The sequence below is a fragment of the Condylura cristata genome, unplaced genomic scaffold (assembly GCF_000260355.1).
Source record: "Condylura cristata isolate star-nosed mole 26May11 unplaced genomic scaffold, ConCri1.0 scaffold00004, whole genome shotgun sequence".
NCBI lineage: Eukaryota > Metazoa > Chordata > Mammalia > Eulipotyphla > Talpidae > Condylura > Condylura cristata.
In genome coordinates, this window is record NW_004567105.1 from 31,155,006 (window position 1) to 31,175,640 (window position 20,635).

The 20,635-nt window shown below is 42.6% G+C and overlaps 1 protein-coding gene across 2 annotated transcripts in view; it reads left to right on the plus strand.

Annotated features, from left to right (window-relative positions):
* The window catches only part of PTPRB (protein tyrosine phosphatase, receptor type, B), a 117,436-nt gene that overhangs the window by 76,940 nt on the left and 19,861 nt on the right, over positions 1-20,635 (plus strand). For both annotated transcript variants that reach the window (XM_004675896.1, XM_012720534.1), the window contains 6 exons: positions 6,286-6,549; positions 8,054-8,317; positions 9,493-9,774; positions 13,823-14,101; positions 14,653-14,802; positions 17,787-18,030. In XM_004675896.1, coding sequence (XP_004675953.1) covers positions 6,286-6,549; positions 8,054-8,317; positions 9,493-9,774; positions 13,823-14,101; positions 14,653-14,802; positions 17,787-18,030 — 1,483 coding nt within the window. The remainder of the gene's footprint in view (positions 1-6,285; positions 6,550-8,053; positions 8,318-9,492; positions 9,775-13,822; positions 14,102-14,652; positions 14,803-17,786; positions 18,031-20,635) is intronic.

Consider the following 20,635-nt stretch of genomic DNA (forward strand, 5'->3'; position numbering starts at 1 on the left):
AAAATTAAAATCAATTTTAACAGGCATTTATACATTTTCATAATTTCACTCTTCTCAAAATTCTCTTTTAAGAAAAAATATATACACTGTGCCATCTACTTTAACTAGTGGCTAATGAGTAAACATCACATAAGTGAATAATGTATGTGTTTATTTATATCACTATTAATATATATTACTCTTATCATAAAAGAAGATAGCACCCGCTATCTCTAGTCATTTTCAGTCATTTCTCGTCACAATGGAAGGTAGAGATCATTAGCTCCATGTTACAGATGTTGCAGTAAAGGAGCTTATGAAACATTGTAAAGGGTATATGCTCTGACATCTAAAGCTGTAATCCAAAGCCAAGTGTGTCGCACTTGGCTTTGGATCACTTCCTGTCAGCTGTGACTAATGCTTACCAGTTGTCTTCCATTCGCACAACCACTTAGCTAGTTTGGGGCCTCGACTTCTATACTACCTTTGCTATATCTCCTTTTGATAAAAGTACACACACATATCCAACCCTGTGTCAAGCACAATGTCAGAAAATGTGGATTTGGTAGCTATAAGGTAGAGCCCCTGACTACAAGAAGCTTGAAGTCTAGTGAGAGGGACAGAGAAACAAAAAGGTGATTAAAGTGCAACATGATAAAAGCGAAACATAATTATAGGATGTTACAAGAGAAAGCTAGCAGTGGCAGGGACAGCTCCCAGGAGGAAGTAACATTTAAACAGACACTAAGAAGTCACCCTGGTGAAGCATGTTGACTTGGTGCCAGCAGAGAAAGAAAGTACCTGGAGGCTAGAGACATCATGACACATTTGACAACCTACACACTTTTTAGTATTCCTGAATAAAGAATGTAAGTAGACAGACCAGATCATGGATGCCATGGTAAAGAATTTAGAGTTATGGAGAGGCATTAGCATGGACGTGCTGTGAGAATATGCCAGGTGTGTGGTTTGACGCAATGGGAGGTCTAGAAGCAAGAGGACTGCAAGATGAAATGATGTGCATGAGATGACATTGACCAAGGTTAGTGGCAGTGGAGGAGAGATTTAATAGATGCATGATTTTAGGAGACAGGAATGATCAGGCGTATGTTTGATTATAGTAGACAGGTGGGCGTGACAACCCACACTTTTGACCTGGACCAAGAGCTAGAGCCAAAACAATAAGTGTTGATGGGGGGAGGGTTGCAGAGTCCGATTTGGACATCTTGAAAGTTGCAGTGTTTGTCTGTGAAACATCCACAGAGAGATGTCATTTGCAAAAATAGAAAAAGAGATCTGAATTGAAAGTTTAAATTTGGAAAGCATCCCCATATGGGAAACAACTCAAACCACGATAGTGGATAAGATCTTAGATTATGTACTGTGAGAATAAATGGAGACAATAAATGAGAAAAAGGTGAGCCTGGAACAGAGAAAGTTAACAAACAATAGTATTTGTCTTGCACATGAAGAGCCACAATACCCGAACTATTAGACTAAGGCTTGAAGCTTTGACTTACTAACCTTGTGTATGAAGGTCTAAGCAAGTGACATAATTGAATCACGCAAACTATATTCACTGAAATGTAAATTTGTCTTCATTTTCCGACCTTCCGGTACACCGATGTGCATCACTGCGTACTTATCGGTGTCATTTGCAATAATTTTTCCGTTTGACTTCAAGTGCTCTTTAGCTAACAGTTTTCTGTTTGTTTGACTTTTCTATCTATCTGTCTAAATGGAGAAGAAAAATGAAGAATCAAGGCAGCTATGTAAATAACTCAAGCCAAGAAACACTGTACTATACAAGGATCTGCAGAAAGTATCAATGCAACAAAATTACCTGTGGGCTTTGTTTTCTGTCTGCAGTTGAGTTAAGAGGAGTTTTCCTCTATTGGTTACCTTGCCCAGAGTGATGGCACCTGAATTTCCTTGCCTCTCTTCTTTCTTTGCAGTGCCAGCATCTGTCCAGGGAATAATTGCAGATAATGCCTATAGCAGTCACTCCTTAATAGTGAGTTGGCAAAAAGCTGTTGGTGTGGCAGAAAGATATGATATCTTACTTCTAAGTGAAAATGGAATCCTTCTGAGTAACACATCAGAGGTAGCCACAGCTAAGCAGCACAAATTTGAAGACCTAACACCAGGAAAAAAATACAAGATACGGATTCTAACCGTCAGTGGAGGCCTTTTCAGCAAGGAAGCCCAAACTGAAGGTCGCACAGGTAATTCCCACAGCTTACCCCTTTGAACTGATATCTTGTCTGCTCTCCCCTAGGAACTGTAAGGATAGAGGGGCTTCCCTGGTGGATTAGGGTTAAAGTCTCAGTGCTATCAAGCTAATGCCAGGAACTGCAGCATGAGTTCAATCCCTGGCCAGGGAAGTGACCCACATGGCACAGCAGACCTCTCCTGTCTCTCCCGCTGCTCCTATCAGCAGTGTTCTTCAGTCAGTCTGCCTATTCTGCTCCCCAGTCTGTCTCTGGTGAATTCTCTCATCCCCAGCTGTAGAGACGGCAGCATGAAGTAACATGGGAGGGATACTGTATATATTTCTTGACATAATAGAAAAAAAAAACATTCATCATCTGCATGACGAATCCATGTCAACCAGCCTAATTACACAGCCTATCAGTCACTTCACTCCAATTCAGGTTTCTCATCACAACTGGCTCTAATTCCTATTGCCACTGTCATAAACTGGTGCAAATGGAGCAGATTACAGCAACACAGATATGTTTTTTTAAAGCTCTGGACATAACAATCTGAAGGTGGATCTTATGAGGCTAAAATCAATATATCAGGTGAAATCAATATATCAATATATCATGCTGTGTTTTCTCACTAGGTTTTATGGGAAGAATCTATTTCTTACTCTTTACAGTTACTAGAAGCTATTCACATTCTTTGGCTTGTAGCTGCCCCTGCCAGTAACAACCATCCTCTGCACCTCACTGCCATCTCTGCTTTTCTGCCTCTTCTTTCTCCTTTTATGAGCCCTTGAAGTTACATTGGTAACCACCTGGATAATCAAAATAAACTTCTAATCTCAAGATCCTTAGCTAAGTCATAACTACAAAGTTCCTTTTTTCGCACATGGTAATAATTTCACAGATTCTGGTCTTCAGGTCATGACAACTTGAAAAGCATTATTTAGATAATCACACTGGTTTAATTGCCCACTCATTTATTAAAGGTCTTAAAGGGGGATTGTTAGAGATAAAGGGTGAATTAGGTATGCCTTTTGTCCTGGAAGAGCTGACTGAAGAGTGGAGAAGACAGACATCTGGACAAATAATGATACACTGTGAAAGGATTACAGAAAAGGGAGGAATACTCAACCTCCAGGGAGCATGGAAGTCAGTGATTTGGAAAGTGACATTTTGGTTGAGCCATGAAAGATGAAGCAATCCTCCATGTGGAGAGAAGGTGGAAGCACACCCCCTATGCAGTCAGAGTGCCCTGTGCCAAGATCGGGAGGTGTGAGAAGGAACAGTGAGAGGCCGTGCGTGGGTGAAGTGTGGTTCAAGATGGAGAGGTGAGGCTGAGAGTGAATTGGGGCCAGATGAGAGACTATCTGGCGTGTCTTTCTCAAGGGTTTACATTTTATCTTGTAAGTCATGAAGAGGCAATAAAAACTTTCCAACTAGAGAGAATGTTCTATTTAAAAATGTACACCTTAAAAAAGATAAATGGTAATGGGGAGAGGGTTGAATAGAGAAGAGACCGGAAGTAGAGCAACCCATTCTCTAATTCATCTGTTCGTGAATGACTGCTGTGTGCTAAGCTGTGATCTAAATGTTGGAAGTAGATTAAGTGGATTAAGCAAAATCTCAGTCATGAAGCTTATTCTAGTAGGACAGAAGGCAATAAGCTAAGTGAGTAAAGATTAGACTAGGTTAGATGGTAATATATACCAGAGAGAAAATTAGAGCCGGGAAATGGGCTGGCACGCGTTGGCACGCGTTACTATTTTAAATTATACAGCCTGCTATTGTTGATAAAATAAGGTTTGAGTAAAAATCTGAAGTGAGAAAAAGGTGACAAAGGTACAATAATGCTCCATTTTCCCTGGTTTGGCTTCCTCTGTTTCAGAAAACCATGGTCTGGAAATAGTATGTATCAGATACTTTGGGAGAGGGATCACATTCACATCATTTTTATTACAGCACATTATTATTATTATTGTTCTCTTTTTTTATTAGTTACTGCTGTCAGTCTCTTAATTTGTCTACCGTATAAGTCAAACTGTCATAGGTAGGTATGTACAGGAAAAAGCAGTATATATGGGGTTCGGTTTCAGGCAGTTGTTTGGGGGTGTTGGAATTGCATACCACTGCTTTTGGGCAAAAAGTTCCCCAAGCAGCATGAACAACAAGGCAAAGACCATGAAGGGGTAATGTGTCCACCTGTGGGAGGAACAGTAAAAGTACCTGGAGTAGAGTCAGTGAGAACGAGTCGGGGGAGGTGGTCAGAGAGCTCATCAGGGTCATGAGTTATTGCAGTTACAGAAATGATAAAGGTGACAAGCAAAGGTAAGGCAATGGCCCTGGTGGAGAATAGTTAAGTATAGTCAAGAAATAGTTCTACATTTGATATTATGGTGTTTGGTGGCTGAGTGGAAGATTTAGAAGGAGAAAGAGAAAATTCCAGATTTTCTACCTGGGGTAGATGGTTGAAAATGATGCACTAACTGCAATAAGAAGCCGGAGGAGGATGTGTCAGGGAGAAGCATGCAGCTTCAAGATGTCTGAATGACTTACTGATGCACCTGGTCAGAGGCATTTGAAATGCTCAGAAAAGTGAACTGGAGATAAGGATTTGGACAGGCTACTATAACAAAAACATCATAAACTGGGTGGCTTAAACAATAAACATTTATTACTTTGCGTTCTGGAGGCTGAGAAGTCCAAGATCAAGGCCTGGCAGATACAGTGCCTGGTGAGTGCACTTTGTTGGTTCCTAGCCAAGCCTTTCTCCCTTTTCTCCTTTGTCCTCTCACGGTGGAAGAATGAAAGTGCTCTCTGGGCCTTTTTTTTTTTGGTAAGAGCACTAATCATATTCATGGGGGCCCCACCCTCGTGATTTACTACCTTCCCAATAGCCCCCCTCCCTCCTAACACATAACTTTGGGGGTTAGGTTTTAACTTCTGAATTGGGAGGAAGGGAGACACAGATGCTAAAGTGAATGAGTGATGGCTTACCTACTGCTATAGAGTATGAAAGGACAAGGAGGAATGTCTGAGGACCTGGCACAAGAAGAGGGAGAAGCAAAAGGTCTTAAAAGGGCTAAAGAAAGTGTTCAGAGTGGAGCGAGATCCCAGGCCTGAGACAGATGACCTGTTCATTGGTATCCTAAAACTTCTGTGCAATCAGGTAGCATCTCTCCAAGCAGTTTGGAGGCAGGGAATTTGGGGCTGCATTTGATCACCTTGCCAACAGGTAGCACTGAAAGCTTTAGGAATTGCAAAATCCTGACGAAAACTGTTCTTTTTAATGGCTTTGCTTCTCTTTCCTGTATCCTTGAATCTGACCATCTGGTTTCCTGTTTCCGTCTGCTCCCCCTTCTTTCTCACCCAGTGTCCTCCCTGCTGCCCTTCCTGCAGTGCTCACTTCTTAGCTCCCTGATGCCACTCAGAGATGTCTTTTTATTATTATTATTATTATTATTATTATTTTAAATCTCTGTTGTAACTCTTAGTATTTAGTCACACGGGTCTGATTAACATTTCTTCTATACGTCTAAAAATGTCTTCGAAGATAATTTTCCTTTCCTATGGGTTTTTATTTATTTGTTTGCTTGGTTGTTTATTTTGCTGGTGGTTGTTATTTTTAGGGTTATTATTATTTCGGTTTTTTTTTTAAAGATATATTTATTTATGCATACAGAACTGAGGTACAGGCCAGAGGTGCGGGGCGGTGAGAGGCTTCATCAGGGACAGAGTGGGGAGCAGAACAGGTCGATGGACGAAGTACACTGCTGAGGGGAGCAGCGGACGAGTCAGGAAAGGTCTGCCATGCCATGTGGGTCACCTCCGGGGTGGGGATCGAACTTGCACTGACGTGGCTGAGACTAGATTGCAGTGCTGCATCCTTACCCGTTGTGCCACCAGGGAGCGCCTATTATTGTTTTTTTAATTAACAATTTCAGCAGCAGTAATTCACAAAATCCAGACTTCTTTGCCTTGGGGTTCCCTTAAAGCGAACATCTCGTTAAGACACGAACCCTGCTTTGGAGCTGCTGTCTAAGTGTATCCAGCCAGGGGCCCATCTCCGTCTCACTGTTTTGCTCCTTGATTTTCCCAGTCCCAGCAGCTGTCACCAACCTGAGGATCACAGAGAACTCTACCAGATACCTGTCCTTCACCTGGACCACCTCAGAGGGAGAGCTCAACTGGTACAACATCTTTCTGTACAATCCAGACCGAACCCTGCAGGAGAGAGCTCAAGTTGATCCACAGATCCAAAGCTTCTCTTTCCAGAACTTACTACAAGGCCGAATGTACAAAATGGTGATTGTAACTCACAGCGGGGAGCTGTCTAATGAATCTTTCATTTTTGGTAGGACAGGTAAGCTCAGACCCAAGCAGCAGTGAATAGCTAGTCACGGCTTTCATTGCTTTTCTTTCATTTATCCTTAGTTTTCTATTCTATCCAAGGTCTGGATTTTTATAAAATGTGTGACCTTCAGGCTATCTGATAAGTCAGATATTTGCTTCTATATCAGAATAGCTTGTGGCCAGTCTTTGGATTGGCTTCCACGCCTTTGCTGCCACTTGTTTTATCTCATAGGGTCTGGCGGAAAATGAATCTGGCACTTCTACTTGCCAGTAACCCATCTTGGCTCAATTCTAGCTGTACCTTCAAGCTTTCTACAAGAACTAGGTGGAGTGGAGGCAGGTCCAGAGAAGGCTTCTACAGATAGGACCAACAAGGAAGACTCAGTACATTGGAAACACTTTACGATGAGATGACACGAGGAGTTCCAGACATCTCTCTGAGTTTCAAAACACAAACGCAGTCTACTCTTTTCCCATAAGTTTAGTCCATTATCTCATTTTCCTAATCCATTTCTTCATCTGGCAAATGTCTTTGGGTGTTCCTGTGTGCAGGCACTATGTGCTTGATGAGAGTGAGATGGATAAAATGACAGACCAGGGCTTTGACCATGTCACTGTCTATGTTAGGGGACATGGGGAGAGGGCCAGGATGGAAGATTTTAAGGGGAGATGATTTTGGAGCACCTTATAGTCTATGAAGGAAATAAATGGTGCTGAGGCAGAAAGTGACTAGGTAGGACAAGAAACTACATTAGACAAAGAAAACATTTCAAATAAAATGTGAAGGTGAGGTGGTTCATGGGAAGAACACATTCTGGACATCCCACAGATGTCCCTTTGGATAAAAATGTAAAAGAGTAGCAGAAGAGCCTAGACTGAGACTAGAATTGCCCAGATGACCACATCCAAGGCAATCTACTGCTGGATATGTCATCTGCTCATTAGGTGTTCCTCCAACAAGAGACCACAGTCTTCACTCTTCAAAGAAGGATGAAGCTTAAAGACTCCTGGAGGGCATGTAGGGAGCCAGCACTGTGGTAGAAGTGATTATTAACACTTCTCCCAAGTGCAGGCCCTACCTCTGCAGATTTGGGTAAGAAAACATGAGAGCAGTGAGAACCTTCAGGAGATGAAGACCAAGTAGCCCAGAGAGGAATGTTCCCGGAGGGTGGCCACCAGTGAGATGGTGGGCTGGAAGAGCTGGGACCTTCTGTGAATACTTTCGGGGCCTTTATATGCTTCGTTAGACACTACTTACTATGTTTTCATTATTTCTGAAGATTTTGTTGTATAAGCTTATCAGAGTGCATGTAGCAAGCATATAGAAATTTCCACTTATTTTATTTTAATTTGTACTGTATCCCCAAACTTAAATGATCTACTATACAGGCCAGATCTGACTGCAATACGTACTACTCAAACATGTCTCCAAGTGAGCGCATATTTTCACACAGGGGTCAACATGCCCTTGTTTTTAACTGCTGTTTTCAATAAAGGTTTTCTCTTTGTTTTAGTCCCAGCCTCTGTGAGTAACCTTAAGGGATCCAATCGGAACATGACAGACAGCCTCTGGTTCAGCTGGACTCCTGCCGCTGGGGACTTCGACTTTTATGAGCTGATTCTCTATAACCCGAATGGCACAAAGAAGGAAAACTGGAAAGACAAGGACCTAACGGAGCGACGTTTTCAAGGCTTGGTTCCTGGAAGGAAGTACACGCTGTGGGTGGTAACTCACAGTGGAGATCTCAGCAACAAGGTCACAGGGGAGAGCAGAACAGGTAAGAAGCCCACGTGCTGATGGCCAGCGTTGGCCAGAAGTAGCTTCCAAAAACACATTTTAATTATAGTTTTATTAGGAAAAAATAAAATCAGTTATGTCATGGCAGGCGCTGGCAGCTGACCTCCTTGCTCGAAGAGATCTAGATTAACTTAGCTTAACTCTGCCACTTCCCTTGTGAAGCTCTGCAGTTCACCAAGCGTCTTTTTGTTTGTTTGTTTTGTTTAATGTGGTAAATGTTTTAATAAAGTGTAATTTATGCTATGTTTATTGCTTTAAAGTATGTTTATACATAAATATTTTCAGTGTTTGTAGATAGAATGCATTTAAACCAAAGCTTTTTTGAGTTTTCAGTTTTTAAGAGCACAAAGGAGTCCTGATTCAAAAGCTTGAAATCAGAAAAATATATCTATGCCCTGACAAACATATACATATTTATTTATATTTATTAACTTTATTTTCTTCCTTATAGAAATTTAGAAAATAAAAGTTGATAGGGCTTTCATTTAATTTGTGGATCAAATTTGGTAGAATTTGACATCTTTGAAAGGAAGTGAGTCTTCCACTATATGAGCACTTTACGGTTATTCACTTATTTAACTTTCTAATACTCATTACTTTTCAATTTAGAAATGCCACACATAGCTTGTAAACTTGATTGCTCATCGATCATCTTTAAGCCTCAGTTTTCTTGTCTATTAAACAGGGATAATCATAGATGTCATCTGTGTTGCAAGGGGCAATCCTTCCTAAATATCTTTATTTCTTGGGGACATTCAGATAAAATCAATATCTGTGTGCCACCATAAGGTCAATGAGCAAGATTAATCTACAACTGGACATAATTATCTGTGAACTCTAGCTTCCATAGCCCCAAATCTGATGGAATCAATACCTTCACACACTTGTAACAGTCAGGATACATTCACGCTCCATAGCACCCTGGTGAGGAGTCTCTGGTTATGAAAATTACAGGTACAGAAAACACTCTAAGGCCGTGTCTTACACACAGTAAACACTATATGTCTTACACACAGTAAACACTATAAATGAAAGCTCCCATATGCATTGTATTCATCTTCCTCCAAAGTATATTACAAATATGTGCGGTGCCACTGAGTACCTGATTTGTGTATTAGGACACAGATGTGATGGTTCACTTTCTTTTACATGCAGCTCCAAGTCCTCCCAGCCATATGGCATTTACTGATATTGCAAATACATCCTTGGCCATCACCTGGAAGGGACCTCCAGATTGGACAGACTACGATGACTTTGAGCTTCAGTGGCACCCCAGAGATGCCATCACTGTCTTCAACCCCTATAGCAACAGAAAATCAGAAGGACGCATTGTCTATGGTCTTCGTCCAGGAAGATATTACGAATTCACTGTCAAGACTGTAAGCGGTGATTCCTGGAAAACCTACAGCAAACCAATTTTTGGATCCGTGAGGACAAGTATGACATGTTTTGCTTCTCTTTGTTCTCAGATGGAGGGAGATGGAAGTATATGTTATCTTATTCCATTTGGGGCTTGATTTAAATCCACATTTTAAATTAGGATTGGCTAGATTTGAATTTAGGCAGGGATCTAAATAGATGCAGGTTGCATTTATTCAATATTAACAACTATAGACAAAATAAAAGGAGCTCATCTCTACCCGCAAGGAGCTTACCATTAAGTGGATGGTCCTCTCACTAAGAAGACAATAGACATTGGGTGTCATGAAGGAAGTATCTGATACTATAGAAATACATTGTAGGGGCAGGTGACCCTTTACTAAGGAACTTCCTAGAAGAAAAAACTTCCAAATCTAAACTTAAAGAAATAGTAAGTCATGAGGTAGAGATGGGGAAGGGAGTAGAAAATAGTCCAGGTAGAGAGAATAAAATATTCAGATCAAGAGAAATTAAGAACAGTAAGAAAGTAACAATAAACAATTAGTCAGATTATAGAGGGTGAGATTTCAAAGAATCAGATCATAAAATATCAAGTCAACACTGATAACAACTTTGAGTTTATCCTGAACCACTTGCAACCACTAAAGGGCTTTCTGCATAGAAGTCATCATCAGATTTGCACTTTAGAAAGTCACTCTAGAATCTCCCTGGTGGTGCAGGGGTTAAGTCTCAGTGCTATCACACTACCACCACTGCCGCCTGAGTTCGATCCTCAGTCAGGGAGCTGACCCACATGGCCCAGCAGACCTCTCCTGTCTCTCCTGCTACTCCCCTCCACACTGTATTTCAGTAGATCTGCCTGTTCTGCTCCCCACTTTGTCTCTAATGAATTCCCCTTCCCCAGCATGTCTGGTCTATACCCCAGTTACTCTATGCATAAATAAATGAACATACTTTTTTTTGAAAAGAATTTCTAGCTATAGTGTAGAGACTAGATCAAAGGGGGAAAAAACTAGAAACAGAAGGCTCAATGAAGACATATCACTGTAAATCCAAAGGTTAAAGTATTAGTTTCTTCCTGAAGACATATTAGGTAGAAACAACAACCTCAAAACACAAGTTTTCTGAATAGGAGTGACAATTCAAATATTTATTTTTCAATAATACCCAGACCATGTAACTTCTAAGATCAAATCAGCTATTTATTGGTTTGACTTAATTAATGCTGTAACAGGTATAACTTGTGTTCCATATGTGTCCAGAGAACAGTTTGGGATCAAGTAGTTGTATGTCAAGAGAAATAAGTAAAAAAGAACTGAGAGTTTTATTTTATAGCCAGCTGAGAACAGACTTTCTAACTGTGAGCTCTATAACCCAATCACGGGTACTCCAGTTAAGAGCTCATAAAATTCCAGTAGAGGCTAGGTTGGTCAGAGCACATGGGAGTATCAATCTAGCACCCATCCTGGGCACTAGAATTTCAGAGAAGCCTTTACTTAATGGTCAGGCCCAAGAAGAAAGCAAGCAGCATGTAAAGTCACTCACTTCTATGAGGGATGTTGGGTGGGACTTGGGGGGCTGTGTTCGTTAGGGTTGGCTTTGGTTGTGGGTAGCAGAAAACCCAGAACATCCGTGGATTAAACAAGATGGATGTTTATACTTCTTGTGGAAACCTTAATGGCGATGTTCCTGACAATTAGATTCTAGCTGTGATCAACTCTGTGCAGTCTTCCTCCTCCTCTTTCCTTTCCTCCTCCTCTTCCTGCTCCTTGCAGCCCCACCCTTGGGGCCTAGATTCATGGTTTCCCCTTCCCCCTTTCTCATCTCTTGAGAAGGTGTTATCTCTGCCCGAAAACCTTTGTAACTGCCACAATTAATGCCAACAGAAAGCTGTCTGGGACTCTGCCCAGCATTTATCTTTCATCATTTCTTCTGGTATAGTCTTCTTTCTACCCAGTGTTATGGCTATTTGGCCTCATCTCCCATCTAGAGGTTAGGGATCATGTCTTATTCACCTGTCTACTGTTCACGGCTTCTAGAAAAGCATGTTGTACTCATTTCTCAGCAAGTGGGAATGCGACTAGAAAATTGGAAGGCAAGTAGGAGTTGGAGATGAAGAGGAGCAGTGAGAAGGAAATGAGGCACTGACATGAAGAAAGGTTCCATGCTACTCTTTGTGTGAATGCCAGAATTACACACCAGGCAGAATGGCTTGAACACTTTCTCCAAGCCTCAATGAGATGGTGTCTTTGGATCTCAGTTTTGACTTGGTTTGGAGAAGTTTCATTTCTTAATAACATTCGAAGAAGCATCTACATTTTCAGCTGGCCCTGGACCCTGAAAGTTATGCAATTTTAGTTTGAGTAGGTGGGGCAGGGACAGGGGCCATTCAGCATTGCAAAGGAATGTGTTCTTCCTGTTTGGTCTCCTGAAAATCAGGTATACCTGTCTTTCCCCTCCCCACATCATACAATGAGTTGATATTGCCTTCTAAGAATTTTACTACTTGTTTTGAGCTATGGTCAAGAGAATAATGGGTGTGCCTTCCCCCCCCCCCATATTTCATTAATTTGTATAAACTGTATTTGCTTTGCTACATCACTTTGGGGATACAACTTAACACCTCCATATGTTCACATGCATAATTTGCTTTCCACATGGATAAAAACCTTTATCAAGGTTTTTGACTCCTGGAATAAAATGGAGGGGGGAGTTGGGGCCCAGATCTAAGCTTTTAAGTTCTATTTCAGAATCTGAAAACTCCTCCAAAGTTTAGGGGGGACCAGGGATCAAACAATGGAGATCTTAGGAGGCCACCCCAGCAAAGTACCACTGACCCTAGCACATACTTAACACATACAACCAGAGCCTTGCAGAGCTTACATATTGGAGATAGTCCTTATGTATTTGCGAACTTCATTTTTAAATTGCTCAGTTACTAAAATTAAAATTCATAACTTACTCATCTAAGTCGTACAATTTATCTTCATAGCACCCATTTAGAGATGATGGCATGTAGCTGGTTGGGAAGGCTTACAGACTTTGCTAATTAACCTGCACAGTTACTTATAAGTGTTTCCCCCCCACCCCCAACGGTGTCATTCACAACAACAAATGAGATCAGCTGCCATTCACTGAGTCAGTCAGGCAGAGAAAACTGAATGACTACAGCGGAGGGGGCTGGAATGGTGGTATAGGCAGAGAACTGCAACACTTTCACGGCTCAGAGCAGGACATGTGAGCCAGGAGAGCAAAAAATGGACAAAGAAGCTAGGCCTAGAGAGTGGCAAGTCAGCCATGCAATTTCTTGAGTTATTGTTTGAAGAACGAGCATTTATTGAGCACTTACTATGCCAGTCACTGTTCTAGGAGGCTGTACAGGTTTCAAACCATTGAACCATCCTCAAAAGCATGTGAACTAGATAATTTAACTTTTCCACATGACAGATGAGGCACAGACATGTGCCTTTTTAAAAATATATTATTATTTTTATTTTAAGATTTATTTGTTTATGCATACAGAACCCCAGTACAAGCCAGAGGTGCAGGGGCAGTGAGAGGATTCACCACAGTCAGAATGGGGAGCAAGACAGGCAGATTGACCAAGTACACTGCTGAGGGGAGCAGCAGGCAAGACAGGCGAGGTCTGCTGTGCCATGTGGGTCACCTGGGGTGGGAATCAAACTCACATGGAGGCGGCTGCGCTTCACAGTGCTGCGCTTTAACCTGCTGCTCCACCGGGGCCGTGGCAACTTTTATTCTAGCTGGTACATAGGATTTGAACTTAGGCAGGGTGAGCAGCCATTCTGCTCATCTTCTATGGCTTTTCATAAATGTGCCCGAGCAGGCATACTTATGGCCATGTTGGCACCTGGTAATTTTCTGTAGGGAGAGCATTTCAACATCCAGGTTTCTGCGATCTCTCGGGCAGAAGTTCCCTTGGTAGATACATGAGAATTCTTGCCTTGAAAAACACTCCAACTAATGCTTAAAATTTATTTGGATCTCCCAGCTAGTTGGACCCCACAAAGCTAAAAAAAATATATATATATATATGATAAAAGTGTCTCGGAGTTCTAAAAATTGCCCCCTTTTCCTCCTCTAGAGCCAGACAAGATACAAAACCTGCATTGCCGGCCTCAGAACTCCACAGCTATTGCCTGCTCCTGGATCCCCCCTGATTCTGACTTCGATGCGTATAGCATTGAGTGCCGGAAAATGGACACCCAAGAAGTGGAGTTTTCTAGAAAACTGGAGAAAGAAAAATCTCTGCTCAACATCATGATGCTTGTGCCCCATAAGAGATATCTGGTGTCCATCAAGGTGCAGTCAGCGGGCATGACCAGCGAGGTGGTGGAAGACAGCACCATCACCATGATAGACCGTGAGTGCCCCGTGTGTGCGCTGAGCATGCGCTGTGTCTTGTCTGTCAACGCAATCCCCTGCTCAGTTCCCAGCCATGAGCATAACTTGTCACTTGGTGAAGAAGTGCTAAAGGCTTCAGGAAATGGAAACATTTCTCTATACAGTATCCTGACAACAAACAAGTTAAATAGTCTTAAAGTACCTAAATGAGTTAGAATTTAGGTACACCACTTAGCCTGATAGAGTTATAATGGAGCTTTTAAGCAATTTGATGCTACAACCCTGCTGAGGAAACCCTTCAGGAAACCCTGCTGAGGAGCTGTCTCTTTCCTTATGTTCAATGTGCTCCTGGCCAATCACTTCCTTTCCCTTCTTCCCTTCAGAAGAGGCGGACAGGTTCTTGATTATGAGCTTTAAACACACACACCCATTGACATTCACACATACTTGCACATGCGTGCACACAACGACCCTTAGCTATTGTGAATGGAGTCCTTCATTTCACTGAGTATCTATATATAAAAGCAGAGTTGTGACCTCTTTTGGTTCTCTCCCCACCCCTTCTTCCAGGCCCACCTCCTCCACCTCCACATATTCGTGTGAATAAAAAGGATGTGTTAATTAGCAAATCCTCCATCAACTTTACTTTCAACTGTACTTGGTTCAGCGACACCAATGGAGCTGTGAAATACTTTACCGTGGTGGTAAGAGAGGCTGATGGTAAGTGATCATGTATTACCTTTACTGTAAGACACAGGGTCTCTTTCTCAAAGGTTACCATGTTGCCTCTTGCTGTGACAAGTTTTTAAGCATAGAAATCTTAGATTTCTATAGTATTGAGTTCTCTCTGCTCAGTACAGAGAGATATAACAAAAACTGCACAAAGACTCATTCAGCAATAAAGCCCGTTATCCTCTCGGCTTAATTATTGAACGTGTGGGAGATTGTATTATTAATATAGTAACAATAAGGGCCCTCCCTGGTGGTACAGTGGGTTAAAGCACAGCACGATGAAGCTGTCCACAGACACTGCAGTGCAAGTTTTATTCCCAGCCAAAGAGGTGACACACATGGCGTGGCAGACCTCTCCTGACCTGCCCACTGCTCCCCTTAGCAGTGTATTTCAGTAGATCTGCCTGTTCTGCACCCCCCCACTCTGTCTCTGGTGAATTCTCTCACCCCCACACCTCTGACCTACACCCCAGTTCTTATATACATAAATAAATAAATCTTTAAAAAATATATAATAACAATAAGCATCACTTCTTGAGTCTTCAGTATGTGCCAGGCACTGTTAGGAGTACATGACATATAATGACACATTCAGTCTTCTTCACTGCTCATTCAATGCTGTTCATTCTTCTTTTTTTTTTTTTTTTTTTAAAGATTTATTTATTTATTCATACAGAACTGGGGTACAGGCCAGAGATGCGGAGGGTGAGAGGCTTCACCAGAGACAGAGTGGGGAGCAGAACAGGCAGATCGACGAAGTACACTGCTGAGGGGAGCAGCGGGCGGGTCAGGAGAGGTCTGGCTCGCCATGTGGTCTCCTCCGGGGCAGGCGGCAGGCGGGAATCGAACTCATACGGAAGTGGCTTCAGATTCTCAGTGCTGTGCTTTAACCCGCTGCGCCACCAGGGAGGGCCTCATTCTTCTTTTATTCTGCCATTAACCAGCAATATACCTTCCTTGGCTTCCCTATCTCAAATATATCAAGCCAACCACACACTTCCAGATGCCCCACCAACTCACAAGAATATTCAAAAGCCTAAAAGGTCAAACAATGATCATGAAAAACATTCCTTCTTTCTCTGCTGTGTTTTCAATAAACATTCCATTTGCCAATCCACTAAATTATTCGATGTCTACCTAACTCCTACGGACCAAGAACATCCTAGGAAATAGTTATAACAACAATCCACACACCCACCACACACAATCTTGAAAGCATATTATAGCAACATTTATCAAACTAACTGCTGGAATGTTGTATTTATGGGTGCTCCCATTCATCTGTTTAGCTCCCATGGAGATCTGGGGTATTATTTCTCCAAATTAGATGTGTGTGTATAGAATGGTATTCATATATGTGCTTTTGAGATTGCTCACAATTTCATGTGCTGCGCATGAGTTTCATAAAAATCCCTGACTATTTAACCCATTTGTGGGCAATGGGAAACATTAAGTCTGACAAATGCTGGAGCAGTTCCCTGGCTAAATTGTATTTTAGTCTCACTGGTTATTTAACATTCTACATGCTTTTATATTTTATTTAATTGCACTAAAATTGGTTATGCATATTTAATTAAGTAATTTCAAGGGCTAGTAGTGCAGCCCAGATTTTCTTAAGCCTCATAATTGGAAGAGATTGGTGAACTGTGGAGACTTTGGATTTATGGAGACAGTAGTGAAAAGGATGTTTCCTATAAGGCAAAGACTGAGAAGAAGTTATACACTAGAAAGCAGGTTCGTATTCTCCAGCCGGGCGGGCTTCCTTGATTGATGTTCCCAAGATGGATCATGCCCCCGTGGTCTAAGATAACCATCCAACTCACATATATATATGCTTATCCTAAAGGCAACATTTGTTTTCAACTGCTGCCCACAAGATAAATTTGCCAAGACCCACCCATTTTGAACACCTTATTAAGCAAGAATCCAAGGTACCATGAACCACCATTGTTCTACTCCTCGAAGTTTATTGTCAGCGGTATCAAATCTCTATAATATTTATCTTCCCAATTGTGCTTTCCTCCAGCCAACATCAAAACCAGTTTACAGTGCCAAAACACACAGCAGGCTTGGTGGACAGGGGAGGAGTTCTGGGAAGTGTTCTGCTGGATGGACCAAATTCAAGCCAGGATTAAACTGTGCTCAAGATAGCAGAGAGCTGTGCTTGCAGCCATTATCAGGCCGGGCACAGCATGTGGAACGTGCCTAGTGGGGTGACTGCTCTGGCCTCGGACTTGATTCTCTTATCTTTTCCCTATTTCTCAGGTCATAGGGATTTCCTTATTAGCACAGCTACAGTGGCTATTGGCAAGGTAGAGAGCTCCCTGAGTGGTTTGATGCTCCGGTGGGGTGCGTCCAGCTCTCCCAAGTCGTGGGACAGGCCGTCTCCAGATGTGATGAGCTACCAGTCCTACAGGCTTTCTTTCTTAGAGAAATGATTGGGATGCACATGTGTCAAATTTTGTATATTTCTTAAAATATATTTATTACATCAATTTTCATTTGTGTACAATGTACGGTTTCCCCGTGAAATTCCCACCACAATTCCCCCCGTGCACCATCTCCATCGTCCCTTATGCTCTTCCCACTCCTGTCCTGGTCCTTCTCCTCCTCCCCTACAGAATGTCTCTGATGTATAGTTAAGTAAGACAGAAAGAAAAAGAAAAATATCAAATGATGTCACTTATAGGAGGAATGTAGAAGAACCAAACAAGAAATCAGGAAAAAAAAAAAAGCAACTATAATAAAGTAAAAATCAAAACCATCAGGCAACTCTACACACTTTATTTTTAACTTTTATTTCTTTTAGACAAATTGAGTTAACATTGATTTCATTGGTATGATCTCAGAGCATCCTTTGAGACTTTACATTCTACACTCTGGGGGTGGCAGGAGAGAGTGGATGAGAAGGCAGACTAAGAGAAGTAGATGAATCTTGAGTTGGCCCTTCACTGTGAGTTTTCTCCTTCCAGGCAGTGATGAGCTAAAGCCAGAGCAACAGCACCCGCTGCCGTCGTACCTGGACTACAGACACAACGCTTCCATTCGAGCGTATCAGACCGCTTACTTTGCCAGCAAATGTGCTGAAAGTCCTGACAGCAACTCTAAGAGTTTTAACATCAAGCTTGGTGCAGAGATGGAGAGCCTGGGTGGAAAATGCGATCCCAATCAACAAAAATTTTGTGACGGCCCCCTGAAGCCACGCACTGCCTACAGGTAAGACGTATTACCTTCATTTTGCTAGAAGGGGCACACAGCATTACTGGGCACTGAGCTACGGAGCATTTGATGGATATGAGCTGTTGCAGATTAATGATCTACGTTTGGAGATTGCGCTACATTTTACGCGGTAATTGATAAATATAGTATTTCCATCTCCATCATAGGTAATGTGAGTAGAGGCTCTCGGTGTTGTGCAGAAGCTTCAATTCATTATGGGAAACACTGAAGGTTCTTAAAAGATTGTTCCTTCTCCTGAAACTTCTTTGGTCTGAATCAAATAATTTACCATGTTAATGATTGGGAAAATATCCAAATAGAAAGAGTGAGTTGAAAGAGAACCAAGACATACCATGTTTCATCTTCCACTTTTTAATAAAGATGGGAATGACACTTGTCTTATTTTTCTTCTAAGGCAAAAATAAATAAATAAAAAGATGCACGTTCTCTTTGTTCTAGACAGAGGTCTTGAAGGGAAGACCCCTAAATGAATGGGGCACTGTTTCCTCCACTAATGTGGCAGGTATTTTGGTTGGACACCAGGAAGCACTACTGCAGCCAAGAGGCCCTTTGCTGTGCTGTGCTCCCAAGAAGCAGTTATCAGCAAAAATACACAGCATCCCAAACCAGTTTCCTCAAGAGAAAGTGACCTCAGGCTTCCATGTAGACACAAGGCTATAGGCGTCAAGGATAAGTGCTTCGGCAGAGAGTGTAGCCTCCCTGTTGGGTGTTAATCAAACTGAGACTCAGACAATATAGCAGCCAACCAGGTTCGCTAAGGGCCAGTTATCTATTCTAGTTAGTCGCTATCCAGGTCTTAATTGACTCTTACAAATTTTGAGTATCACCTTGAATCTCTGAAGACACTTTTTTTTTTTAAAGGTGTATTTATGTCTGCATACAGATCTGGGATACAGGCCAGATATGCAGGGGGTGACAGGATTCACCAGAGACAGAGTGGGGAGCAGAACAGGCAGATCGATGAAGTACACTGCTGAGGGGAGCAGCGGGTGGGTCAGGAGAGGTCTGCTGCGCCATCTGGATCACCTCTGGGGCTGGGGATTGAGTTCGTGCCTGTTGTGCCACCAGGGAGGAACCCTCTGCAGAAATCTTTTAACTGCCTCCTATAAAGAGACAGTGACCTGGCCTCATACTGAGGGCATCCTTAATCCTGCCCTCACATCAGCAAAGGCAAGGGTTTTCCTAAAGGAGAAGATTCACTTTGCTCTAGAGAACTGTGGAGCTACCTTTGCCCAGGATTTAATCTCAGACCTGCTGTTGTCACCCACCTACAGTTACTACCTCCAGAGGAAACAAACTAAAACTTATTAGTGGGCCCTCCTTAGTGGTGGAATGGGTTAGAACACAGCAAGCTTAGCAGCTGCTTCAGTGCAAGTTCAATCCCCAGCCCGGAGGTGATCCACGTGGCAAGGCAGACCTCTCCTGATCCGCCTGCTGCTCCCCTCAGCAGTGTGCTTCTTTTATCTGCCTGTTTTGCTCCCCACTCTGTCTCTGGTGAATCCTTTCACCACCCCTTCACCTCTGGCCTGTACCCAGTTCTGTATGCAGACATAAATAAATCTTTAAAAAAATAACCAACTTATTAGTAATGTTGACTTCTCCAGAAGAGAGCCTCTGTAGGCAAGATCTCTGACAGAGCAAATGAGAAACATAAGGGAGACCAGCATCCTGGGCTACTTCAGCTCCTGCCAGAATCAAGATGTCCTTGGTTGCTTGGGCTCAAGGAAACTTAAACAAAGGCCTCCCAAGGACTGTTAGTCCTCCAGGACTATTTTCACTTCATGAGCTGAAAGTTGACGCTGCTTTTGTTTGCTTGGCTTTTCAAGCAAATAAGAGTGGACTCATTCCTCCATTTGAGTGAGAGAGAGGAGCCCCAAATAGTTCACATCAGGACCAGAGCCCCCCAGTCTTCCAGCACATTCCTTCCTATCCATACCAGCAGCCCCCCGGGGGACTCTCTGCATTGGAGTTCCAGTGCTACCATTTTTTTTTAGTTCTGTGGTCTCATAAATAGGATTTCAGTTTTTCTAATCCTCATTTTTCTTACCCACTGAGCGTCACAGAGTTGTCCTGAGGAGCCATGAAGGAGCAAAAGCAAACCCAGACTGTCCCTTTGAGTTTAAGGTTTCCCGTGGCACCCATTCACTTCCAGGAGCGAGCGAGGATTCCAGAGCAGGGTGTGCGAAGCCCTTGTCTCTTCCTTCTCCCTTCCTCACCAACCTTGTCTCCCATCATTTGCCCCAAGTACACGTTGCCTTTTGCTTGGTGTTCCCTTTAATGTAACAGAACTTTCATATGTCAGCCTTTTATTTTCACTCTATCTGGAAAGCCTTCCACTCCTTGTCTGACTCGTACTCTTTAAAAGTCACTTCACGGCCTCCCCGTTATCATAACAGGTTAAAGCGCAGCACTATGGAGCTCTCTGCAGCCACTGTGACACACGTTCAAACCCCGGTCAGAGAGCTGACCCATATGGTGTGGCAGACCTCTCTTGACCCGCCCGCTGCCCCCTCAGCTACCTACCTGTTCTGCTCCCCACTCTGTCTCTGGTGAATCCTCTCAACTCCCATACCTCTGGCCT